Source organism: Agelaius phoeniceus, chromosome 2 (assembly GCF_051311805.1).
Source record: "Agelaius phoeniceus isolate bAgePho1 chromosome 2, bAgePho1.hap1, whole genome shotgun sequence".
NCBI classification, from domain to species: domain Eukaryota; kingdom Metazoa; phylum Chordata; class Aves; order Passeriformes; family Icteridae; genus Agelaius; species Agelaius phoeniceus.
In genome coordinates this window covers 40884826-40911958 of record NC_135266.1, presented here as the reverse complement: position 1 = coordinate 40911958, position 27133 = coordinate 40884826, and the positions used below count along the sequence as shown (strand labels likewise).

Genomic DNA, 27133 nt, shown 5'->3' with positions numbered 1-27133 from the left:
ATTTGCCTCTCTGGTAGTGGTTGGCATGGGCTTGGGTAGGTTTCACTAGTATCTCTCTGACCTTGATGGGCAGGTTAGTGCTGAATCGTTGCAAAAGCTTGCCTGCATTTTTTTCTTCTCCTTCACTTGTGCCCATTGAGCTGTTATTTAGAAGTGTGGGATCCATAATTTTTGATTCCCTTCCTTCTCAGCTAACATTTCTTTTAATCCAAGTGCTGTTTTAAATTTTTTTATGCCCAAGTATTTGCTGTGTAAAATATCTGTGGGAACAGATTAGTCATGACATGGAAGAGTAATGTGTAGTAAATAGTGTATCCTGCCAAAGACAGGGCTGTTTTTATTCTATCCTTATGGTGGAAACTGGTGTCTTATTACCTGTCACTGTTTTTTATAGAATCCTGTAGAACTGGTGATGCATTCACAAATTTATAGGCTGTCTTGTGCTTCCCTTTTTCCCCATATAGGCTTCTCAATAATTGTAACCTCAGAGTTAAAGCCAGGCAGTGATTGGCAGTACTCTTCTTATGCCTCTGTTCAGCTGGAAAGTTACATTTCCATTTGTGCCCATCTGTGTGCTACATGTTTTGGTCGTTGATCACTGTATAAAAGTCATGCAGAATGAAAATGCATTTACCAAGAAAGATAAATGGACAGTAGAAGTGTGTTTCATCAGAAACCCATCTAGAGTGTCAAAAAGCAAGATAGGAAAAATGAAATAAAATTCTAGTGTGATGTGTAACATTCAACAAGTAAAACTAATGGTGCTTGAATTAAAAAAGAAGGTTCAGAGTTGTACCAATAATGAAGAATTTCCCAGTCAGTGTTGGCTTTTTTCTGGCCTCCCAGTAGCATGTCCTCACAGTTCTTGCTCATCAGTGGGATCAGGCCAAGCCCCAGGTCTAGAGCAGCTCTGGTCCCCAGTTTATAATTGGTGTCATCTTGTACCCCTTGGCTTTCCTGCTTCGCAGACCCTTATCAAGGTGGCAGCTGCAAAGTGCCAGAGAAGGCTGGGAGGAAAAACTGCTGATGTAGCCAAGAGGGAATGATGGTCAGCAAGTGCTGAGTTGTATCACTTGCTCTTCTTGCTTCCTACCTTCTCTGGGAATCCTGTCTGGGGGTGATAACAGCCTGATTCATAAATAATTAAAAATTTACATAATTAATTGAAATCTGGGCTCTGTTGTGCTCTATTTCCAATGTGATCTTGTTTACTTTTCCAGGAGAAAAGGAATAATTTTCCCTCGTGCAGTACTATAGCCTGTCCATCAGCCTTACCCCAAGGAGGTGATTAGGCTGTGTACTTTGAAAAGTATAAAGTTCATCTGATTTTCTCATCTTCATATGAAGCATTAAGAAAAAAATTGTGACGGCTCTTACTTGTTAATTGTCATACAGTTTACTACCTGCAACCATATATACCATGATGCTTATGTGCAAAACATCTTCCTTATGACTGATATGGTCTTCTTTGCCCTTATTCTTTTATCAGATATAAGAAACAAGTTTCCCTAAACATGGGTGAAACTGAGCAGAGACCAACAGCAGGATCCCGCTTGGGAGCTCAGGAAAATGCTGGGATCAGTACTTTGGAGCATGGACAGAAACCACCTCTGACAACTCCAGGAAAGCTTGTCTCTATCAAAATTCAGATGCTGGATGACACACAAGAAACTTTTGACATTCCGGTAAGGATGTGGAGGTTGGGGTGGCTGAAGATTATTCAGGCATTTCTTTCTGATAATGCATGTTCTCAAACCAGTTCTCTTTTTATTTCAGCTGTGATTCTTTGGCTAATGAATTCATGTTGCAGAGAAAATGGCTATTGTGTATATCAGCGTTAAATAGATCATGGTGCAATACAACAGCATTAAACAGGGAAGTGAACTGTAGATTACAGTTATTAATTCCTTTTCTGTTTGAACAGCTTCAGGAGAAGTTCAAGTCCTTGGTGTTTTTTTTTCTTCAAATATGTCATTAGTGGTTTCCTCTACTTTTTGAACAGTTGATGTACTTCCTTGCTGCTGTTTTGCTCTTGATCCAGTAAACCGTAGATCTATACAGATTTTTTTGTCTTTCCTCTGGCAAGTCCTTAGGATATTAACTTGAAATCATCAAAGTTTTCAGCAATTTATATCACTCTCACAAGCACTGAGTGCTCTCACGGAAGTTATGTGCAAGGAAAGAAGCAAAGCAGTCTCATCTAAAGTTTCTCTGTACCCTGTTGAGATTAATCTGGGTTTGTCCTTGCCAAGGAGACAGAGCTGCTACTGCTTTAGTGTGTGGTTGTGATCAGTAGAATCAGTTAGAATTAGTTCTGATACCAAGACTGATCCAGTTTCACACGATCTATCTGTTGGTAGCCACTAATGATTCTAACATGCCATGCTTACACAATTAACATGAAATGTGGTTGAACACTGCTGCTGTTATGGAAGTGTACTAGAATGTATATTTTTCAAAGTCTTCAGGCTTCAGTGAATAGGAAAGTGGAAACCTGAGTTCAAATTTCATCCTTTGTTACTTGCATTTTCTGTAGCTATGGTAATTTTCATGCCTTCATTGGCTCAGATTTCCCTTCTGTAAAATGGAGGATCACCAGTGAGATACAGAGGTCTTAGACATACAGTGCCTTAAACTGTATGTTTAGGGAAAAATGCTACCCCTGTATTAACATGAAGGAATTCTGCTTATGAAAATTATTATTTAAAAAATGTTTATAATGTTTTTATGGCCTGCTTATGAGGTTTTGTTTGTCTATTTTCTGTGTGTACACGCAGACACTTTTTGATCTGCTCTCTGCTGCTGTTTTCGATCCAACTGCAACTATGTGTTCAGTCTCAGATTTTATTTTAGTGGAAGGTAAATTCTCTGGGCAGGCAGGTTATGGGTGAACTGAACTGCCATCAAGTGAAATGCCCATGTATGTAGCAACTTGTTACACTTTTGTACCTTTCACAATGCCTGTCAAATATAGGTAGCAAACAGTCTTTAGGTAAAAGCAGTCTTTAGATAATTGTTGCTGTTCAAAAGTGTAGTTATAGTTTAAACCATCAAACACTGATACTATTTTGGGGCTCTTTTATATGATATAAATATCTCTATTATTCCAGAGACAAGTTTGGGGGTTTTTTTTAACCTGTCTGTAGATACTAATACACCGTATTTTGAAAATTGAAAAAGATGTGCAGACATTTCTAGATCAGGTCCATTTAATTAAATTGTTTAGAAGAAAATATAAGATGATGTGGATGCAAAGCACCCTGTAACTCCAGCTTTGCTTCTGGGAGTTTGAGAAAACAGTATTTTTTGGCCTTTAATATTAGTAGATATCAACATTTCATTTGTTTTTAACTTCAGCAACACCTGAAAGACCTGGGGATATAAACAATTTTCTGTTGCAATCACTTGAATATGATTGTTTTCAGAGACTTTTATTTCATAACCATCACTATTCAAGGAAAGCCCAGTTGGTTTGAAAGCCAAACCTTGTGGTAAAATATGCAGGATGCTTAGATACAAAATCTTCTACAGCAAATCTTTTGTAAAGCCTTTTGTCTTTAACCTGTGCATAGTCAAATGGAGGAATACATGGTGTTTTCAGTCTGCTCTAAAAGACATTAATTGTTTTAGTCCCATCTCACAAAAATGATTAAGTTTTGCTACATCTAAATGGAGGTGTTTATTCATGTTGGAAACCCCATGTTCCTATTTATAAGCTTCATGTTTTTAGCCAAACTGGTGCAGTATACACAGAAAAGGAAAGTGATACCATTTCAACAAAATATTTTAGAGGCAGCAAGTGTGGCCGTGGGCAGAAGACGTTAAACATACATGCCTAAGCACATCTGTGGGTTTGCTTTTCAGGGGAGAATTAAAGACTTTTTGCGTGGTTGAAGATCTGAACTACGTTTCCCAAAACCTGAGCTGCTATGATTATGAAAATAACTTTGCAAATATGATACTAGTATAAACTGAGAAGGATTTGTGTTTCCTACAATTTCAGGAATTTTGCTGCACAAACCTTTCTGTGTTAGCAAATGAGCCATACTTTGAGTGGTTTTATTGATGCTTGTAGTGTGTCCTGTAGGATAGTATAAAGTTTAATGATGCCAGTTTATTATTTTCTCATGAAGTCTGCATAAAAACAGAAAGAGATGCTGGTGCTACTTCCTCCTGAGTTTGGGGGAACTGGGGAAGTAGTTGGGACTGGCCATGTGTCTGGTCCTGCCTCTGTGCTACTCTTGTTGTACCTTCAGCACCATTGCCCCATTAGCTGTAAGACCTTATCTATGTAGTATTTTTATTGGGTTTGTTATTGTTTTGTTTGAACGTTGTCATGGGTTAGATTTGTATTGTGTGCTTGTTTATTTTTTCTTGTTTATTGAATTTTGGTTGGGTTTCTTTTTAAATTATATTCCAGGAGACATGATTCAATATCCTTGCTCTTAAGCAACCCCTTTTCTCACATTGTATACAGATGTTACTATGAGTGCCAAATCCATCAGATTTTTATGTCTGTTCTGCATATAACAAAACAGGAGGAAAATATGACCTACTTCCATTACCCCTCAGTGCTGTTGCTCTTCGGGCTGTTGAAAAGTAAAGTTACTCCAGTGTCATTTGAGTTTCTAAAGGAGTATTATTCTTTAGGTGTTAGTACTTTGATGCCATAAAATTATACCATGTTTGGCTCACTGTATTACTTCTCACAAGAACAAAACTCCAAATGAACAAAAAAGAGAGAAGAGACATCCACATGCCTATATATGGACCTGGAAATTATATATATTTTTAATAGGAAAAACCCCACATAGTATGTGGGGAGAATTTGTATGGGAAACTTCAAAAACAGAAGCCACAATGAAGGCCTTTTCATCAATTGTTGTAAATGGAATATGGTAAAAGAAAGGGATGCATAAGAAAAAATCTTCTATGCTGCTTGCTGTTAACAAACAGTATTTTGTTGAAGAATCTTTCAACATTCCTATATTCCAAAAAGCTAGTGAAAACTTGAATAGATAGTCCTGAATCCTTTTATACACATCCATTTAGCTGGTTGGGTACACATGCTTGAAGGAGGAGGGGGAAAGGTAGGCATTGCTATAAAAAAAAAGATTACATGACTTTTACTTTGTATTTCCTGCCTTTAACATATAAGTAAAGTATAAAATTCATCAGTTATCTTTTTTGAGCACATTTTTATCTCTTTGGCTATGAGAAGACAAATTATGTGGAACATCCTTCCCTCTTTTAAGTTATTCAGCATTTTGTGACTGAGTCTCTGTATGTTTAGTTTTTTGTCTGCCACAAACTCTTAGACAAGAACTACATGTCAGCTGCAGTTGCAGGTGATTATTGCCTGAAAATCAGGCCATGAGTCAAGCGTTCATGATCATCCAGCAGTTGCAGCTGTTGGTTTTGATGTTGCATGCAAGTGTGGAATATATTTGTCCCCTGCTTTTTGTTTCTAATTTCCACTTTGGCTGTATTTACTGACAAATTAGTTAGATATACTTAGTGGAGACTGCAGAGGTCCCAAATACAGTGTTCTGTTTCAGCCAGTGTTAGGCTGACTTATGTGATAGAATGAGCAAATAGGTTTCCTTTCTGCTAGGTGAGAGGATGACAGCTTTAGCTAAAATTATTAATAGGAAGGAGGAAGAACATTTTCCACCTGTGTATACACAATGATAATCATATATAGATAGCTCTTGGGCATTTTGAAAGGTTGACATGTCAACCTGCACACTTGCAAAACCCCACAGTGCAAAATAGAGGTTGTGTATTACATAATAGAAAGTGAAGATGCACAGTTCTGTACTGCTTGATTTTCCTCTGCTTTTATTTCTCACCTAAGTTAGTTGAAAGAGAACAGGATTGATTCCATAAAGCCATAGCAAACCTTAGATTTTCATATATTTGTTTTGATATGATCTCCCCTATAGATTCAAAGCAGTTTAAGTGAAAATGAAATACAGTTTGTAAAGAACAGTAAAAACAGCTGATGATTGCATCTACTTCATTCCTTCTGGGAAAAAAAACCCTTTCATGTTTAGTGTCTATGCCATTTATATTATATTTACTTTTATAGTTGTTTCATTGCCAGAAGTAATGTGTTTTAAAACTGCTCCTAAGTGCAGAGTCAGCGTAGTTATTGCCTAGGTAATGCTGAAGACAAGACTGATTCTCTGGTTAGACTGCCAGGATGATTTGGTGACTCAGACCAGGCTTAACCCTGACTGATATGATGCTTGCTGCTGATCATGTCCTGCTCTCTGGGTGAATGAAGCTGATGTGACTGGGATGATACTATTGATGCTAAATAGCAATTAAGAGCTGTTTCTTTTTGGCATCAAAGGTGAGATCAAAGTATGTCACAGGAGGTTAGGATTCTTCTTTTGGTTAGGATCTGATCTCTTTAATTAAAACCAAACCAAAGTCTTCTTTATTGTGTCTGCAAGAGAATATTTGCTTCCTTTTTGTGGCTGTCTTTTGGAAGGACCAAAACATGCTTGCCTGTCCAATTACTCAAGTTTATTAAACATCTGGTTTTTGTATTGTGTCAACTTCCTTTCCCTTTGAATATATTCAAGCTTTGTGAAATATGCAGGGTTGGAAAATGTCATCTGCTTTGGGGGATTAACACGGGTTTCTTAAGCAACAGGAGTCCCTTAATAGAAAGCAGGGTAAAGGTGTAATCCTCTGTAAACGTCACTTGTAAACATTTCATTTGTTTGCTCTTCTCTTGGAAGAGAAAAGCTTCAGATTACTTGATAATACAGAATAAAGACCAAATGGTCTTGGATCTACAGCTATTTATCTTCCACTGGAGTTTGGATGTAGTACCTTGGCAGGGAATTTCTCTGTCTCAATCCCAAATTTTTCAGAGAGAAGGACTTCATAATCCTCTTGGGGGGTCTGTTTCTTAAAGATAATGTTCTGGGTGAGGGTTTTTTTGTTTGGCGGGTTTTGTTTGTTCATGCAGTCATATGGTGGCGGTTCATATTCCCTGTGTGGGGAAAATGTTGTCTGTTAACTGTGCTCCCACCAGCTTCAAGCCAAAATGTGTGCCAGGAAAAGCTAAATATTAGAAAGTCTCAATAGTTAATAACAAACATTACACGTGCTTTCTTATAAATTTCCACAAGTCCTGTGTTACCTATTAAATTCAAAATTTCAGCCATAGTTTTATAAATGTTTGAATTGTTTTCTTTTACATTTGTGGGTAATGATAACTGCCTTGTCTAGGTATTTACATATGTCCTCAATATGCAATTATAACCAGTGAAATAAACAATTTATTAAAAAGAGCATGAGACAGCACAGCAATGCAGAAAAGTAAAATAGTGTTTTATGCTTTTTTAGCCAGCTTCAACTTCAGTTCAATTATGAATTGCTTTTTTTTCCAGCTTAGGAAGTGAACAGCAGGTCAAATGTCAGTTATTCATCAGTCTGAGACTTTCTTTTCTTCTCGTGCCTGAAATTATTTGGCCATTGCTGTCAGACTGTTTCCAGTGAATATCAAGCACTTAAATATTCACTAATTGTCACGCCAGTTCTGCTGGGTCTTCTGTCTTCTGAAATTACAAGAAAAGTGATGATTTTTTTTTTCAACCCTCCAACACATCAGTTGTATTTTCCTTAGCAGAATATTGTTAGTGGCTACCAAGTAAACTGATTTTTGTTGACAAATGTTTAGAATGTCTTTGTTGAAAGACAGGGTATTTTAGAGATGTGTGCTAATAATTTATGTGCTTTTCAAAGTGGGAGAGAGAATAATCCGCAAGCAAACTTCTGTAACCCGAGGCAGCAGACTGTTTAAACTGCTGATTTCTTTGTTAAGATTCTGTAGAATGAATAGAATAAGTGGGAATGTAATTTTAAGTGCCAACAAATCCAGTCCATTCTCAGACTAGATTGATGTATTTGAAGATATCTGGGAAATGCATGTAATTTTCTTGAATGAATTAGCCTAACTTGTAATCATGGAAAGCTTCTCAAATATTGCCTTTTCACCTCTCTTGCTGAGCTGACTCACCAAGTCATGCAGCAGTGTGTGAGCCAGCTCAAAGCAGAGGATGGAGCTGGCTCAGGAAGGGCAGCTGTGGATGCAGAGGAATTGTGGGAGCGTTTGTGAACTTTGCTGCCCTGGCTGAAGGGCTCAGTGAAATGGTGCTGTTAATTTTGGTGCCTGTAAGTTGGTGTTCACTGTACTGGTGAGACTGGATGGATGATCTGTGTGGGGAGTGTGGGCATCTCCCCAGTTATGGGGCGTTTCCTTGGGCCACCTGTTTGGATGTCCACAAATGTCCAAGGAACAGTGGGAGCTGTTTGCCATCTCTCCTCTTCAGACTGTACATGAGTGGGTGCTCAGTGGTACAAACTCTGATTTTGCTACCTCTATATTTTCCTGTTCCAGGGGTGATGGGAGGGATGTTCTGCCTCTGGTCAGAGGCAGGAGGAGAGCTGAACTGCTTGTTGTGTGCATCCTTCCCCTGAGACTGAGATTCACCTCTTCCATCCTTGAAATTTTTAAAAGCTGGATGTCAGAGCTCCAGCTAATCATTTTCATCCATACTAGGGTAAAAGTATGGTACATTGAACAGACTGCTCATCATGTCTGTCTCAAATGTGTATTTTAGGAGGAGATTAATTGCTCTCTGGAGGTGCTTGTATATCCCTAATGTTGCTTTTTCTGTTCTAGTAGTAGCAGGAAATCATAGGCTCATTTAGGTCGGAAAAGGCCTTTAAGATCTTTGAGTCCAACTGTATTTTTGTAGCATTTAACTATAAAACAGAATCATTCAGTTTAAAAAACTTAAAGGAAGAATGCTGTGATATGTTATTTGTAGATCCAGGGTAAATGTGGATCCCTCATACCTGAAACAGATCAGCCGGATATCAAGATGAGGAGCATCCTCACCACCTGCATGCAGTCAAATGACATGGATAGAAGGTTGTCATCATCAATAAAACCAAGAAGAATCAGCAGCCAAGTTCTAGTTCAAATTGTTCACTTGCTTGATTTTGTCATTTGGTACCTCTTGTTGCCTCCTTTGTTGGCACTAGAACGTGCCCCCTTATATTGCTTATCCTTTTTGTTCTCTCTTCCTCTCTGCAGCTCCTTTGGAACTGCTGGTTCAATTCCTTCCTATTGGTTCTCTCCAAAGAAACAGGAGACAGCAGTGGAAAGATGCATTAGTCCTGGGTGTATCTCCTGGGTCTTTACCCAGCTTCATTCTGTGGTGATGTCCTTCCTCAGTGCAGTATCAGGTCTCTATTACAAGCCATGTGCAGTGCTGTGTAGGGGAGAAGGTGCTAATCACCTGGAAAGGCTGCATCTACAGTCAGAATTAGGGATGCTTTCTGCAATGGCATAGTCACATTCTCATTCATACTCTAACTTTCAGAGTGGGAGGAAATATCCAATTTTTACTTAAGATAATTTGTGGTTTGAAAGTGAAATTTGACTAGCTTAAAATTATCTAAAGAAACCTTTATAGCTAGGATGCAGTGATTAAAGCAGTGTGTCTTATCTTGGTACAATATAAAGGCCTCCACCAGTTCCCAGATTTAAAAGCCTTCAGAAACTTTATTAATATGCTGCTTACCTGTAGACTTATCTCCACTGCTCCAATGAGCTGCTTCCACCAGGCTGTGATTACAATACACACGCACAATTAAATGTTGTCTTTTGCATGCCAATGTGTAAATCGCATAAAATGCATGGCTGAAAATGTCTGCCAAAGCTCTTGTGTGTATCTGAATCAGGCTACCGTGTTACAATCATTCTTGGATAAACATGTCAATTTTTGAATAAAAAGTGATGCATGAGGCACACATCAAGTGCCAGATAACTCAGCAAATACAAACAGCAGTTGCAGAAGTAGATTACAATATCTCCTTTTCTTATCCCCATCCCCAAAATGGAGGCTTTGATGGAAATTGCACAAACGTAATGCTGCCAGAATATAAATAGCAAATGGTGAATTATGACTTAGTGCCAGTTTGCTTTTTGATGGCCTGTTGGCAGATGCAAATATTCATGCAGAGCACAGCAGCAGGGAGTTTTTCTTCTCATTTCTTTCACTGTTACCTTCTCACCTGGTTTTCTGGTTGAACCTGCAGTAATTGCTTTTTTTTCTTCAGTTTGCCTTGCTTTTATAATTCCGGTCCTGTTCTCATGCCATTGTGTTTTCATACGGTTCTTATTGAATTTACAATTATCTCCATTTAGTAGATAGTGCAGTAATATGTATTTGTGTGTAGATGTTGCTTAACATTCAGGGGCTAGTTCTTTCTGCATAAAGGGGGACTTTTTGCTCTTCAGTGACTCTTCACATTTCATTGCTTCATTCCCTGATGCAGAGGCTCAGTTTTATTCCCTACTGTCATCTCACTCCCATCCAACATCTGAGTTTTGTCCTTTCTTAGTAAATATTCACCTTTGTATCCTCTGTGTGGACACATAGCTCCTGGTAGAGCTCTCTCTTTGGCCTTTTGCAAGGAGGACATTTGGGCAGAGCAGCAGGTCCTGTATCTGGAGTGACTGTGATTTAGGGAGCACCTTGCTTTCTGCTTGCTGGCAGGGATGAGCCAGATCCTCATCCACTTTACGTTGTCTCCAGTTGAGAGGAGTTACTGGACATAAGCTGGGTTACATTATATGGTGATATCACTCAGAAGTCTCCTCTGAGAGAGCTGCCTTTTGAAATGAATCTCAGATACAACCATTTTGGTGAACAGAATTGAAATAAGAGGGATTTTGCAGAATTATTTAAGGTAATACATGCAAACTGATGTAAAAGAGAATGCTTTGTTAAAGCTTTGATATAAAGATACAGGTCAGTCAAAGCTTTATATTAAAGATACAGCTCAGCAAATATAAAAGCACATTATCGAGTAGTTTTTATTACTGGATTCACACAGAGTAGCTTTGCAACCAGAAGGATATGTAGGTCAGTATTCTTTACTCTTAGATGTTCCAGAGTCATTCAGAAACACCTCTGCAGTCAATGATGAACGTGGTGACTGGCAAAAGAAAATGGTTTTCACTTGTATGCTCACTCACAGCATGATACAGAATGGAAGGGACTGTGCAAGTAGTCTGGTCCAGCTCTTGGCTCAAGGCAGGGCCAGCAGTGAGCAGATGGTCCCAAAGAAACATTTAACTGTAAGAATTGAGGACTGATGTGTTCTTCTTTTTCTTTGAGAGCCTTAGCTGGATTTCAGAGTCACCAGTTGAAAATTTGACACTTTTAAGCCTGTGACTTGTAGTTCTGAGTTAGAAACCTTCAGGTTTTCTGTATGGCAAATGAGTGTTTGCCATGCAGCCATATCTGTGGGCTTATAAAAGAAATGAGGCAGTAGTCATTTTATAAATGAGAGATCTTACTTATGTTCTAGAGTTTGTCAGATCCTTCAGCTTTTCTTTGTAGATTTTTACATCATGTCAAAGTATGGGTATGAGTGCTTTGAAAAACTATGGGAGATTCTAAAAATAAAATTCAAGTGAAAAGCAAATGCTTCAAATGGCTGATTGTGTCACAACATACTCAACTCTGTGACTTTGCCAAAATCTCAAGAAGAGCAAGGTAGAAATAGCAAGCTGCAGGAGAGCAGCTTTTGTGAACAGGAGAGACTTTCAGAACTGCATCTACTTAAAAAAAGTCAGCAAACCCTTCTGAAGATCTCATGAAAACCTGGATTCATGCCAACTTTGGAAGAACTAAGTTTTCAGACTTTTTTTCATGTGAAGCCATTGGATTGCTGTTGTTAGAGATGAAGAATTAGGAGCAGGTAATCTTTTTGTTTCTCCTAGGTAGGTAGGCTGAGTACAGCCATTGCCACTTCTTTCTCTATCTGTTCCATGAAACAGTAACTTTGAGCAGATAGAGATGCCTTTGTAACTTTGAACAGGTATGTATGTATGCCTTTCAGTGGAAAGGTCACTTCTCTGCAGAGCATCTCAGATCTGTGCTGCTTATGTTTCATCTCAGGGAAGATCATATACACACAACTTAGCCAGGAAAAATGACAAAAGGTTACTGAGGAAACGGTTCAGCATTTCCTTGGGCTGAGAGAACAAGTCTTTGAGGGCCAGCTAACACTGTTGTTGCTTGTTTCACTGGAATGATTGATTTCCTGCATAGGTATAGCTGTGAAGTAAATTCCAGGTATGTTTTGGACACGGTGGGGATTTTTTTGTGTGTGGGGGTATTTTTTTTTTGTTTGTTTGTTTTGGGGTTTTTGTTTGTATTTTTTTTTTTGTTTTGGTTTTGGTTTTTTTTGTTTTTAATTTTTTATTCTTTTTTATTTTGCATTCAGCTTCTATTCAGGATGCCATGGGGGAAGAAAAAAACCAGAGCTCAAGTCCTCAGCAGCTCAGCAGTAGTGTTTTACTGAGAGTTAAACTGAAGGTTAACTCCATCAGCACACAGAATTAATTCACTAGCTACTGCCTGTTAAATACTTGAAAATGAAATTTGTTCACCTGAAAGTAAAGTAACATGAAAGGATTAAATAACTAAAATAACTAATGCAAACTGATTTTTTTTTAATCTGTAGATAGCTTAGGTATTAATGTTTAAATTTCAAATTAGCTAGACATTTTAACAGAAGATGCCTGGCTAATTTGACTGTGAATTGTGATTATTTCTGAAGATAAATAACTTGTCCTCCTCTTTTAAAAACATCTCATACTACTCTCAGGTAATCCATTTGTCCTTTGTAGCCATCAGATCCTCACACTGATATTTCCCAGGTGAATGGGTGTCACCAATTATCACTGTTTTCCTCTGGGGGCATTTGAAAGCCCCAAAAGACTGGCTAGTGGTTGTACAAATTCCTTTGAAAAGGTCATGCATGTGGAAGGCCATGGTTCACATCAGTGAACTCCCTTCTTGTAGGAATGATCCATGAATTCCTGGTGTGATAGATGAGTAATGCGATGATTGACTTTCACAATTAATGGACAAATGTCATGTATATAGGTTAAGAAAAGTTTATAGATTTATAGTTATGTTGTACCCCTCGCGTGGTTATCGAGGGACAATAGGAGTTGGGACATCTGGGAAGGCTGGCTTGTCACTATGGTGGCATCTGACCTCCAGTCAGGGTTTGAGGAAGAGAACTCCACCACTGGACAGCAAAGAAGAGGTTGATGGACAGAACTTTGGGAGGGGTTAAAGGGTTAAAAAGGGTAAAACCTCCATTGTGAGGGGGCTGAGCACATGGCGGGGAAAATCTTTTGTTCCCAGTGCAGTAACCTTTTTTTTCTTTATTCAGTCTTCTGTTGTATTTTTGATAAGGTTTAATAAACCTTCCAAAACTATGAAAAGTGAGTAGTGATTTCTCACACTGGGAACTTGCTGCCATCAGCTGAAAACCACTGCACGTGGGTATGAAGTGCTCGGGTGTTTATATAGCTCTGTACCTCAGCATAGAAGTTGTTTTAAACTCTTCTTCTGTCATAATTGTAGAGTTATAGCCCTGAAAAACACTGTAGCACCAAGTGGAGCATCCTCTCTGTAATGAAATTGCCTTTGCCTTCACTTTCAGGCTTCAGTCCAGGAGTGGATTTCTTTTATATTCCTTTACTGGTGTCTAAGAAGACCAGAGAGAGAGCTCGAGCCCAGGGCCCATGATTTTCCCTGTTCCCATCTGTTGGCTGGGTTTCTGGCTGTGTTTTAGTCTGTTCTGAGGAGAGCTGACTGAGCTATGGCTAGCTCTGAGCAAGGGCTCATCCTGACCTGAGAGGCAGTGTGTCCATTTCTGGTCATTGGGGTTGGGGTTGATCCTTTGTCCTCTTTTATTTGCAACTATGAGGATACAACCAAAAACTGTAAGGATACAAGTACATCTATAAGGATAGCCCTGGGGTACAGCTGAAGATGGCAACATCTTCTAGGATGACTGATAGTAGGCTTGTTGGCTTTGTTTCCTTCTTGCTTTTTTTCTGTTTCCCTGACCCTCTCTGATAAAATCATTTAATGGAAACTTAAACACTGCACTGAGAAGGGCTGGCTTAACATTTTGTCTCTCACCCTGCACAACCACTCACTCCTCTGCTCTTCTCTCCTTATTCCCCAGCATCCAAAGCCCCTTTTGGATTTATGGATGCTTCCTACCTCCACAGTCTTTCTCTAGCAGAAAGTTCTAGCAGTTTGCTTCTTGTTTTACTTCCTCTAAATAGATGAAAGTAATATTAATCTCAGCTTTGTAAGATTTGAGCTATTCTGTTTAAACGCTATCACAGAAATGGGCCAGTTATTATTATCTGTGATGGTTGTGTTTTGGTGATTGACTGACTAGAAGAAGGTGAGGTGAAGAAGAAGGATTTGTTTAGAAAAGGGCAAGTCTGCTTTAGTGACAGATCAAGTGCAGACAAGAGAGTGATGGAAAAAGGGTGGGATAGGTGGGAGAAAGGAGCTTCTGAAGATGCGGAAGTATAAAAAAAACTCAGAGTAGGAGGAAAGCATTGTGCTGGACTTGTACAAATCTCTGACTTACCTGAATTCATTTTTTTGGTCTGTACTTAAACACTGGAGGTCTGGTGCTTTTGTGTCTTAAACATCACAGAGTGGCACAGTCACATAAAGGAAGAGCACTAGAAATCAACAGTGCAGTCTGTCAGATTTGGAAGCAGAACCCTTCACTTGCTCTTCTTTTTAATTGCCACCTATTGATGCTTACATACAGCAGAAAGTTAATGATGCAGCTCTTAGAAATTACTGCAAATTGCAAGTCTGTTACATTAACATGATTAATTTGAACTCAGAGCTGTACCTAAGATTCTGCTAAGGCACAGTTGCATATTAGAGCCATAAAGTTGTATGTGCAGCCATAACATAACTGCCTGCTCCTTTTAATTGTATTTGGCATTATCAATGTTGGTGTCAGGAGAATGGTCTTTTAAGAAATACATTGAATCCAAATTACAATAGTCTAAAATATATTTGAGTGAAGAAAATACCTTCATTAAAAATACCCAAAGTAACCAACTCAGCACAGGCCATTTCACATATCCCAAGACAGTGGAGAGTTGACTTGCAAAGTGAAACCTAAGTGATAAATTTAACAGTAAGGTGGTATAAATCAGCTTATGTAAGATCCGTTTCTTTTAAATATTGCAAGCTGCAGCAGTTCAAAAGGAAACTCAGGCTTCTGAAAATGCAAGTGATCAACAAAAGAGTGATTTGGGGTTGTTTTAATTTTGGAACCTGTTTGTTTGAGAGGCAGTTTAATGTTCTGAGTTCTCAGAATGGAGGAAGATTGGGAGATTTCTTTTCTCACCAGGCACTTCCTGCCACAGCTGCTTGAGTGAGTTAATCTACTTGGCTTCACATCTGTTCATTGCCTCTCTCCACTGCCCCCATCTTCACACCAGAGCAGGAACCCTGTGGCTCTCATGGCCCCTTTTATCCATTCCAGGGCTCAACTTCTCATTTCCTAGGCTCCTGCCCTTATTCCAGCATGTTGCCAGCTGCCAGGGAAGAGCTGCTGCCTAGGATGCTGAGTATTTATTGCTTGCTGTGTGAATGCTGACCCTTGGGCAGAAGAGGGAGGAGGGTGCAGGGTGGCACCTGCAGGACAGGCTGTCTCTAGAAGGGCTGGGAAATGAGGCAGAGTGAGTAGCTGGAGCAAGTTTTCCAGCATCTGACTGAAATGACCAACAAAATAATTCCAAATTACTGGAAAGGTGGGCTTCCTGCTGCCATGGCAACAGAAGTTCCAGTGCTGACTGAAATTTGACTGAATTTGTTATTCATTAAGAAAACAAGGTAAGAATTGGCAAGTCCTACTTATTCTTCCACTATTTCATTTTCATTTTCTTAATGATACAGTGTTTGAGATAGAGTGTTTGAAAGGGAATATTCATGTTTAAAACAAAATTGGAAATCTTTGGTTTTCTTGCACTCTGTTTAAGAGAACGGAAGTGTTTTGACCCTTGATACAAGAAAGCTTTTGTTGAACCAAACTTGAGTTAAGTATGATGAGAAGACAATACAGCATGTAAGTAGCTTGAAGGTTTTTCAAATTCGCCTGAACTTTCATCTGGTGAGCCTTTGTCCTGGAGAGAAAATATTTGGCTTAAAGGTTAAGATGAATTAGGTGACTTTTGATTATCCAGAGAATGAAGGCCGTGTTTGTACCCTCATTCCTGTTTCTTTGCATATGGTTCTTTCATCCATTCAGTCAGTGCTAGTCAAGGAGGAGGGCTGTTTGAAGAAGGCACTATAGAGCACTCTGTCTCTCATCCAGCAACAGCTGAATACTTTATGGAAGTATATTAAGTCCTTGACAGGAGAAGGTAGCCAGCTGGCTGCTGCAGCAGGATATTCTTGTTCTCCCTCACAACTGAAAAGGAGGAGTTGGCAGAGTGCCTGCTGAGCTTGCCAGGGAAGAGTAGAGGCACAGACTCTTGCAGTATTTTAACTAGGTGGGCTGTTAACCAAAAAAATAAGAGAAGAAAGCACACAGTTCAAGTCTTTCCAGGCCACCAACTGGAAAGTGGTAAAGGGCTGACTCTAATATGAATAATTACCATCCAAGAGCCTCTGTGCTTTGGGATAGCTTAAGAATGTGGTTACTTTAAAGTTGCAAGCAAGCGAAGTAACTACACTGGTCTGGTTCTGCTTGAAACAGCATGTGGAATGGTGATGTCTCACTGGTTAGAATAGTGCTCTGACAGTTCTACAAAATCTGGAGTCTGGACATAATTTGATTGTCCTTTCTTGTCCTAATAAGTACAGCTCAAGTCAAAATGTCTGTGTGGGTCACCAAAAAGGATATTGAAAAGAAAGGAATTCATGTTAAAATTGGCAAATTCAGGAAAGAGAGAATACAAGAACAGCGCTTGCCATTTCATTAAGCCAGGTTTTGAAACAACATGAAACACTATCCAGTCAATCATCCATTTCCAAAAAGCAAGCAGGTGAAAACAGCCTTAAGGCACAACCAATTAGCACAGAAATAGGTGTGTATTTTGGGTGTGGATGACCAAATATGCTGAGGTACAAGTATTTGAAACAAAACAGGCCTCAGGTCATTATTTTATGGTCTGTTCTTCCTTGTATACTTCCTTTAATGAAGTCTCCCAGGAAATGCTATGTGGATGCTCCATTGGCTGATAAGTGGAGCTTCTTCTTTAAGCACTGAAACTGGTGGTCCAGGAGATGTTTTTAGTAATTTAATGATGGAATCCTGACCTCTTATATAGACTCAGAGGACAAATCACATCTAGGTTCTGTGTTTGTAAATGCTCTTCAGTGACCTCCACTGTATTTTGGAACAGACCTTCTTTGGTTTTTTCCACGATTGCTGAAGATAAAGATATTAACAGTAACTACTGAGGCCTGTATGGATTTTTGGTGGTGCAGTTTTGTGTGCTTAGAAACTATTTGAAACAAACATCATAGAGGTTCAACATTCAACATGCACTGAGATTATATAGCTCTTTGATTACACAGTCCTACTAACCTTTGATGTCCAAGATCCAGGTTACCATTTATGAAGATAACTAAATATTCACATGGTCTGGACTGACCTTTCAAAAGGCAGGAAGTATTGCTGTGAATGGCTTTTCCCTAATTTACTTTTGATAGATCTCATGGGTAGAGTTGGAAAAAACACCAGAACGCTGGTGTCAGTTTACTCTCCCGTCCCAAACTAGCAAAATTCCTTTGTTCACAGTGAATCATATGTGTTAATATAAAAGCAACCTAACACCACACTCTTTTGATCCCAAAATGAACTAGTTACAGCTCCAGTGTAAGATTACAGGTTATTATAATAGCTACTGGCTTTAGTGCTATCTTATTGTCCACTTCACAAAATTAGGGTTATCTGGCAGTGTTTGATGCAAACAACCAGTCTGCCTTAAACACAAAAGAATCTTACAGAGCTGGGTGAACTGTGTTGTACATTCATCTGAAGTCTGTTTTTCCTTAACTTCCATTAGCAGCAATTGTAGTCATGCTGGGAGTAATTAAAAATATGGGAACATTTTATATATAAATGTAGATGCATGATGTAGATGTAACTACTAATTGAGATGTTGAATGTAACTCCTCACTTCTTGTCAAGCATAGTGTGTAGTCTTTGCTTGCAGGTTTATTTTGCAGCTTGCAGACCCACTTCAGCTGCTCATAGAGATCCTCAGGCAAAGGCTGCAAGGAAGGTTGGGAATTTATTGTGCTTTTTCAGTTGTTCAGAGAAGAGGCAATGGGTACATCTCAGGTTTCTCTTAGCAAGGTGAAGGAATTTCAGTCCTTGTTTTTAGACTTGCAACTGCTTGAGGCTTCAAAGGCCTCAAGCCTATGTGTGAAAGAGGAAAGGAGGGAAGGAGGAACACATATCGCTGCTAATCTTATGTTAACGTAAACCTAAGGGTTGAAATCCCAGTTGTAAGAAAGCAGCTGCAGTAGCAGAGGAGCCATTCAAAACACGTGCATTCACTGCTCTCACAAGCAGGTAGTGCATCATAAAGACCTTGGTATCCTGTTCAGCAGGATATATGGATTGCTTATTCAATTTCTTAAAAATCTGTAGCTATTTTATAGTTTTGCTTCCAAGAAGATCAGGGTTTTTTTTAGTTATAAAATTTGATCAGCAATTTGTTACTGAGTAATCTGTGTGTCATCTGCAATAAGGAAAACATTTTAAAGAATTTGTCATACATTGAAGAATCAGATATAATGAGAGAGGTTAACTTTAAAAAATTGCCTCTAGTTTCATTTGGAAGAAGAAAATAGGAAGCTTTAGTTGCTTGTTTTTACTTCTGGTCCAAGTGTTGGGAGCACTTAAATGTCTCTCTCTCCTGTTTTTTCTTACTCTGTGTGTTGTCAGACTTTTAATGTCCCCAACTGTAAAAGGAAATTAACCAGGAATCCCAGTTCCGTCTGTTCCTTTGTACAATGGCACTTTCTCACAACAGGACAGCTACTTGAAGCGGAGCAAGAATGTTCTGCCAGTTTGTCACAAACTCTTGCTCACCACATGGGAAAAGCTCAAGAGCAGAGAGAAGAATCTTGGCCTTAGTCTATTTTTTCCCCTTTGCATGGGGGCAGAGGAAGTTACAGACATGAAGAAACACTTATTACTGAGTGCAGGAGCTAAAATTCTTTGTTGTTTCTGAGAGAGAGGTAGCTTTGCTGTAAACTTCTGCAACAAATCTAACTCTGCAAGTTGCATTAAAAGAATACAGTTAATAGGCAAAATAAACCTGAGAATTACCAAAATGTCTCATTTTTCTCCTACAGTTAGGTAACCTGTTTTGAATTCCAGATCACTGAGCATAGAATGGTTTGAGTTGAAAGGGATCTTAAAGATCATATGGTTCCAACCCCCCTTCCTTGAGAGGACACCTTTCACTAAACTAGGGTGCCCTCCTCCAGCCTGGCCTTGAACACTTCCAATGATGGGGCATCCACAATTTCTCTGGGCCACCTGTGCCAGTGCCACACAACCCTCACAGTAAAGAAGTTCTTCCTAATATAAAATCTGAATCTGTTGCCTTTCAGTTTAAAGCCATTCCCCCTTATCCTATAACTACATACCCCTGTAAAAAGTCCCTCTCCAGCCTTCTTTCAGACCCCCATTACTTAGTGGAAGGCTGCTCCAGGGTCTTCCCGGACCTTTGTCTTCTCCAGGCTGAACAGCCCTGACTCTCAGCTGTTTTTCCTCATAGGAGAGATGCTTCAGCTTCTGATCATCTGCTCTGTACTCTCCTAGTAGGTCCCTGTCCCTTCTCTGCTGGGGACCCCAGAGCTGGATGTGGTGCTCCAGTCTGGGGTCTCACAACAGTAGAGTTGAGGGGAAGAATCACCTCCCTCAAATTGCTGTTCATGCTTTTTTTTGAGCAGTAGTTGGATTTTATATCAGCCAAACAGTTTTATATACACTATTTAAAGAGAAAGTGAGAGAGAATGTGTGTATCAGTAAATGACATTATAGTATATTATTAGTATATGACAGAATCACAGACTGACTGAGATTGGAAAGGACCTGGTGTCATCTGTCCAACCCTCCTTCTCAGGCAAGACCACCCAGAACAAATTGCCCAGGAACACATCCAGATGGCTTTTGAAAACCTTCAGGGATGGGGATTCCTCAGCCTCTTTGGGCAGCCTGTGCCACTGCTTGGTCACCCTCACCATCTCTAGGTGGTTGGTGGCTGTACCAGCAGTCACTCTGCAGGGCCCCACATGAAGCAGAGTGCAGTAATCACAAAATAACTGTTTTCTCTAATTTGAGAAATTGTGTTTGTTATAGCAGAGTTCCTTGCCAAAGATGAAGCATTTGCATTTATTTCTAGCAGTTAAAAGATATCTGCAAGCACTATTGTAATCCTCTGAGATGAGGCTTCATAAGCTACAAAACCTTTTGGTAAATAGATACGAAGCTTGGTCAGGATTCTTTTCCCTAGAGCTATATTAAGCTTGGGTTTATCTCATGTGCCATTTGTTTGGGATGCTTTTATTCAATAAACTGTCTCTGATTAATCATAACATTTACTCAGACCCACTCTGTTTAATGTGCCTTCCTTTTTCCCCCCCAGCTTGCAAGAACACAGCACTTCAGAGGGATTTAAGCGCCCCTTCACTGCAGAAATTCTTTTCTGAGAGTCCAGAATAGCTCAGGTCCAAGACTTTTGTTGCAAACATTCCCAACAAGGGTTTTAGTGAGTCAGAAACGTTGAGTTACTAACTTCATTGATTATTTTTGTCACATTAACCTTGACCAACTAAACTAAGTTGCTGTTTTGAATGCAAGCAGAACCGTAGCTGGCACCAGCAGCTATTGTGCTGTTCTGCATTCTCTGTTTGTAGCCAGATTCTTCTGTTTCACTTTGGTACCTGCTGGCATCTGCATACCCAAATTGTTGATTGGCAGGTGCACTGTGGCAGTCAAAAATATTTATGAAATGGAGGTGATAGTTAAATGCCTTAACAAGGGAAGAGAACCCCAAATGCAAAGCAAGACAAATTATCTGTATAACTTGATACTATCAGCAGCTGTTGGCAAGGTCAGGAAAGTTATTAAAAGTTAAGTGTTTGTAAAGCATCTAGTATCCCTCTACCTGAATAATTTACTGTAAAAAATGTTAAGAAAGTGTAAGTATAATTCCTTTGAGATATCTGCAGAACAGGGTAATAAGAATTTCTCAGACTGCTCCTGTAATTTTTAAAAATGCCTTGAAATTTTTATGATTTAAACTCAGATGCATATATATACTTTTTCTTTAAATTAAAGAGATAGGCAAGTCTTTTTCCCTACATTTTATCCACTACCCACTTTTTTGCAACAGGGCAAAAAAATGTAATCTTTTGTTTTTAAAACATCTCGTCATGGAAATACCCCATAAAGGGGTATTGACCTCCATATGAGACAGTATTTGTTCCATTTTTAAGTGAGAGGAAAATACAGCCAAACCCAGGAATCTTTAGCTTTATCATTCTTATTCCAGTGACTGCCAAACCATTGGTTTCCCATCACAGATCTGTTTTTTTTAATATCCATCGGTTACAATTTCATGAATTCTCACTGCTAGCAGTGACACACATGTTTTCATTTACTGCATTACGGGTATTCTCTAGACAACCAGTCTGTTGAAAAGAAATTAATTCCAGCAGTGAACTAAGATACTGAATTCTCAGCAGTTTATGAATTCATGTTTTTACATTGAGGCTATTTATATCTGGATTGAATTCATTTGAATTTGTAACCAGGTGGTTGTGGTTATGTTTTTTATTATCCACTGGATTTGAAAAGCCAGCAGAGTGCAACTGCAGAATGGGAAAACTCATTAATTGCAGTTGGTAAATATAGCATTCTGTGGTTGAAATCTCAGCTTGTATTTCTCTCATTTCTGTTCATGACTTCAGGCATGATTAGCATGAAGGAGTACAATATACCTTAACTACAGTATCCTAAGTAAGGCATACTATATACAATTTTGAAATCTGACTAATTTTAAATTTTTACTAAAGATGAAAATCTAATAACTTGTTTCTATTTTATCTTGTGGTTCCCATTTAACCAACAAAGAAAAGTGGCAAAATATCCAGGCAACATTTTAGACAAGATCTTTTGGAGAAGAGCAGAGACTTTATAGATAACTTGCAAAGCCTGTCACTAAGCTGCAGATTCATTCTCAGTGGGGTTATGCTTTTTATCTTTATCTTCTCCAATGAATATTCAAAATTGTTGGATCAAGGAAGAAATGGGCTTAGTCCTGAACTGTGTTTTCCATGGAACAAAGAAAGTGAAAACTTTTACTTGTTAGAGAATAAGCACTTTACCCCGTCAATTTTTTGAGCTTGGAACTTCATTGTTCCTTTTAAGAGTAAGCTTGCATAAAATGTGACTTCTTAATCATCATCTTAATGTCAGTAAAATTGAAAGGATTTTTATCTCCAAAAAATCTTGATGTGTAGTTTGAGAGGGTTCTGTAGCAAAAACTGGAGAAAGTGACAAACTTTGAAGATTGTAAAGACAAGTACATTTCACTGGCAAATTCATTAGAATTCCATTAAGCCCCACTTAGGTGTGTCCCTATGCTGTTGGTCTTGACTGTAATATTTGGTCATTCTTGCTGTAACTAAACAGCACATGGTAGATAGTAGTGATTGCTGAAATCTTTGTTTCTCTCTGTCTCAGGAAGTGGCTGTTTTGGAGGTTGTCTTTGGTAGGACATGGGTGGTGATACTTTTCCTAAGACTGAGCAGTTTCTGATTTTTCCACAAGAAGGGATTTAGGAAGATAGATACCCTGATCTTTTTTTTCCCAGAGGTTGCATTGTAACTAGCCTTGCTTCCCTTTCAAAGACTTGTACTGTACATTCACTGTTTATGATGTATTATTTTTAGTAGCTCTCTGTGAAGACAGCCTGCCTTTTTCAAGATGCTGTGTCTGGAAGCGAAAAGTTTCTGAAGTGTTAGTAAATAATTGCAATTTGTTTGAAAGAGGTATGCAGGCTGTGAATCTGATTACATGCAGGTAGCTCAGTGTTTTTAGTAGTAAGAGTATGCATAGCTAGAGGAGTAGAAAGTATCTGTTTTAGAAAGTGTTCTGTTGGTTTCTTTTTCACTATATTGGTTTTACAAATTCTTTTATCTAGTGACTAATGTATGCATGAGGAATATTTTTGTAATCCCTTGTGTCTGAGGGGCAGCATCTCTATTGAAATGTGTTTCCCAGATCAATCTCAGTCAGACTATTCTCTTCTATCTTGAGTCAATATACCAAGGAGAGGAAAGATCATGCAGTTTTATTTTTTAAGTGGTAAAAAGAGTAGAAGCTGTATGGTTGTTTTGATTTGGAAACACCATGATGACTTTATAATACTTTTTTTCCTGCTCTGCATGGACAGATACATGTTGATAAAGCAATACAAATGATTTTGAGATTACCAATCATGCCCTCTGTAATCTCACAGAAAGCACTGACATATATTTGCCCCAGAGAACATTGTAGTGTATTCTGGTTTTCAGTCCACAAGTTGCTGTATTTGAATGCAATCAGTGTCTTTGTTACTCATTCACCTGCTCCTGTGTCTGTCTTTCTTGGATTAAATAATTTCCACAGGAGGAACTTGGAAATGGTGGCTGTGCTTTCTTACACCTCAGCAAATAACATTTAATATAGAAATTATGTTGGAAGAAACTTTTTTAATAAGAATAGCTGATATCTCTGTAGTGAATACCTCTGTATACATTGTGGCAATGCAGAGAAAGACATCTGACACAGAAATAATTTGTTTTGAGGTTTAATTTATTTGTGCTTCAGGGAGCAAGCAAAGCCCAGCAGCTCTGACTTGTGCTGCTGCCAGGCCTCCTGGAGTTTTCTCTCCATGAAGAGGAGCTCCTGGCCCTGGCTGAGGCTCAGCTCCCCTTGGTGGGGAGCACAGGTACAGAAGGTAGCTGCCAGGATATGGCCACTCCTTCCACGGAAAATGCTAAATCAAGAGCCACAAGCCTCCACCATGGGTTTAATACACACACTGTTAACAGCAGCCCTGGAAATTGTGAGATGCTGAAGAGCATAGAGGAGTTATTCTTCATATTTTCCTGGCATTGCCAGGAGGGAGGTCTGTAATTGGAAGAGCTGCATGAGTTACTGTATATGTAGTGAAACCAAAGCTGAGGCTGGTGCAGGGATGGGGAAGGTCAGAAAGCTGATTTAGGGATGAAAACTGGGCTATTGCAGCACATTGTCTGTCCCTGCATTTCAGCCCCCTTCAGCAGCTCAGCAGTGTTGAGTGGCAAGTGCACATCTGGCATGCCCCAGTGGTTCAGAGGGATGGCTGCAAGCAAGGAGCTCCTTACTTGTGTCTAGTCCTTCCTTCCCTCTGCCCCTCACAAAGCTGCAGCTTCACTCCTGGCTAGAAGAAGAACAGCAAGTTCTGTGAAGTTATACACTGCCTTTTGTGGTTCTGCAACCATTATCTCTTCCTGCTGTTGTGTTTATTGCAGTGACTTCTCAGAGAGTACATCCAAGAGCTTAAATAAATAAGTAAGTTCTCTGCAAGTCCAAAGGTTCTCTTTGGTTCTTCTGGTCTCGGCAGGAATGCCAATAGACTCTTTATCTTCCTTCTTTATCCATAAGAAAGTGTATGCAGGGCATACTAAAGCACTGCCTGGAAATGCAGTACAATATAGAACATACACAGAGTGAAATTAGATTGTTCAGAGCAATCAGTTTTGGTTTTCTCCCAACTTACAGAGTAGGTATTGGGGGTGAGACAGGGGAAGACTCCCACCATAGGTTGATAGACTTCACATGAGGATTCAGTTCTGTATGTGTAAAAAACAAATACAAATATTCTCTTATAGATATCTGTGAAATCTGAATCTATGAGAGCTTCTGTATTCTTACAGTTTTCTAGCTAACACAGATGCTTTGGGAAGGGAGAACAGTCTGGGGGAAATTGTGTGTTCATGAAACTGAAGAGTGATCCTAAGCAGCTCTGTAAAAGGCATCAATTGTTTTCACACCACTTAAAGACTGAACAGCCTATTTCTTATTAGCTAAGTCTAATTTTGTTTCTAATCAGGAAACTAAATATCAAAGGAGAAAGGGTTTTTTCTGATTCCTATTTAGGGGCAATTACTTCACATTTCATTTCAATGCACCTATCTAGGAAACAACACATGAATGGAGCAGTTCTGAATCCTGCTATTGTTGTTGGAGTTGTTTTTTTTACTGCTACCACTGGCATTTAGAAAAGCTTCTAACTTCTGAAAAATGCTTAACAGATATACCATCTAGGTAAAAATACCATTCAACATAGCTTTTTAAGAAAAGTTCTGCTTTTTCCAGTACATTGCTGTGCTGTGTTTCTCTGTCAAGTTAAAAATCTCACCCTTCTAATGCTATCATCAATGTCACTTTTTTCTTCCAAATCAATCAAAACAAGCATCCTTTAAGAAGAAAAATCAATTTAGCCTATTAATTAGCTGAACTCAATATAGTGCCTGAAGGCCAGAATGTCATTTCCCATAAGATTTGCTTTCAAAATACAAACAAAATTGGAGCACTCACAGGTTGTCATCAGAAAGGACTCTTAATACTTCAGAATACACTGGTAATCTTTATCCTACCTGATACAGATCTATTTAAATATTCTGATTAAATGTTGTTGCATTTGTTCTGGTTTTGTTTCTGCCACATGGTAGATAAAGGAACTTTAGTCAGTCATTGTAGCCAGTGCCTGGGCAAAACATCACTACAGCAAGCTACCAGAAGGTTGTATCTGATAATGGATTACTTTCCTGTGGTATAAGGCTCTTTATTTTCTCATCCCTCAACAAAAGAGATTATAAAATTTAAATTACCAACTCATAAATAAAGGAAAGCAAAATGAGAAAAAGTTATTAAATGAAAGTGGGTGTGTTGTAACTGTTGCTATATATTCATGGTTACCAGGGTTCCTGTCTATGAAAGCTGCTTGGAGAGAGTTAATACATCTTAGTGAAAATCTGCTTTACTGTTGTATCTTTTTGTTGACAGTAGTAAAGTGCATTGCAGTGAACATTCAGAGTCATTTGTCTTCTGAACCTCATCGTTGGTAGGTGCAGTGTGGGGCAAGTTAAGGAATAGAGACAGTAAATTCATCTCAGTGTAACCCTTTATAAGAGCTGAACTGTGCTAACACCAGCCATGTAATGGGCTTGACAGAGTAGAAGGGTCCTATTCAAACAACAACAAAAAAATGAACAAAAAAACTAACAAAAAGAGACCCAACAAAACCCCCACTTGATTAAAATGTTTATTTGTCAAGAAACTTTACTTTCCTTCTTGCTTTCTTATGAATTTTAGGGCATGTTTAGGACTTCAGTGATTAACTCAGTATAATCTTGAGCAATGAAGCTTAGTTAAGGACTGTATGATTAAAGCAATAAGCTCTTCCTGTGGCCATGCCATCAGTATAGTCTTCTGTCACTTTCTCTTCTCATGTTGTTTGCAGAGTTTAGTTCTATTATTTGCCGTGATTTGTGTCTGTGTTGCGCAGTGTTTTTCCAGAACTTCACCTGGTTTGCACTGCTTAAAATAAGAAAGAAAGAAAACCTCAAGAGCTGTTTATCCATTAAGTTCATATTAACCACCTGAAAAACTTCCCTCTAAGGAAATGCATCTGAATATAATTTAAGCAAAGTTCATGTTCTGCAGCTGATCCTGTTTTTCAGGAGGATACCAGTGGGATTCTTCATAGCCACACAGGGAAGCTGGTGGGATTGGGACTGAAGAATCATTAAAACCATTCAAATATTAAAATCATACGCAGGAGGAAACAAGAAAATAAAAATGGAAACCACAATAGTTACAAAAAGTGAAGCTTGTCACTTCTTCAACTTGTATGTTTAAAGAAAGGCAGAAATATTCTCAGGTTTGCCAAACCCAAGAGGTTAAACATGCAGTTGGAAGACTTAGTGATGCCAGTAGTTCTTAATGTTCATAAAAATCTTTCTTTTTCAAGTGTTTAAACTTTCTCTGACCTTCCTGGCAATAGATACATGTGACATTTAGAAATTGAAAAACTCAACTTGCAGTGCATACAGAATATCCACATGAGGATTCTCCACCTTTTCTCAGGTGCTGTCCCCACCTTGTCAGGGCTCCAAAAAGTGAT

General features: G+C 38.9%; 1 protein-coding gene across 5 annotated transcripts in view; it reads left to right on the top strand.

Moving 5' to 3' along the window:
- The window catches only part of FARP1 (FERM, ARH/RhoGEF and pleckstrin domain protein 1), a 201341-nt gene that overhangs the window by 37427 nt on the left and 136781 nt on the right, over positions 1 to 27133 (top strand). For all 5 annotated transcript variants that reach the window (XM_054655038.2, XM_054655037.2, XM_054655036.2 and 2 more), the window contains exon 2: positions 1490 to 1685. In XM_054655038.2, coding sequence (XP_054511013.2) covers positions 1515 to 1685 — 171 coding nt within the window. In that variant the 5' untranslated portion in view covers positions 1490 to 1514. The remainder of the gene's footprint in view (positions 1 to 1489; positions 1686 to 27133) is intronic.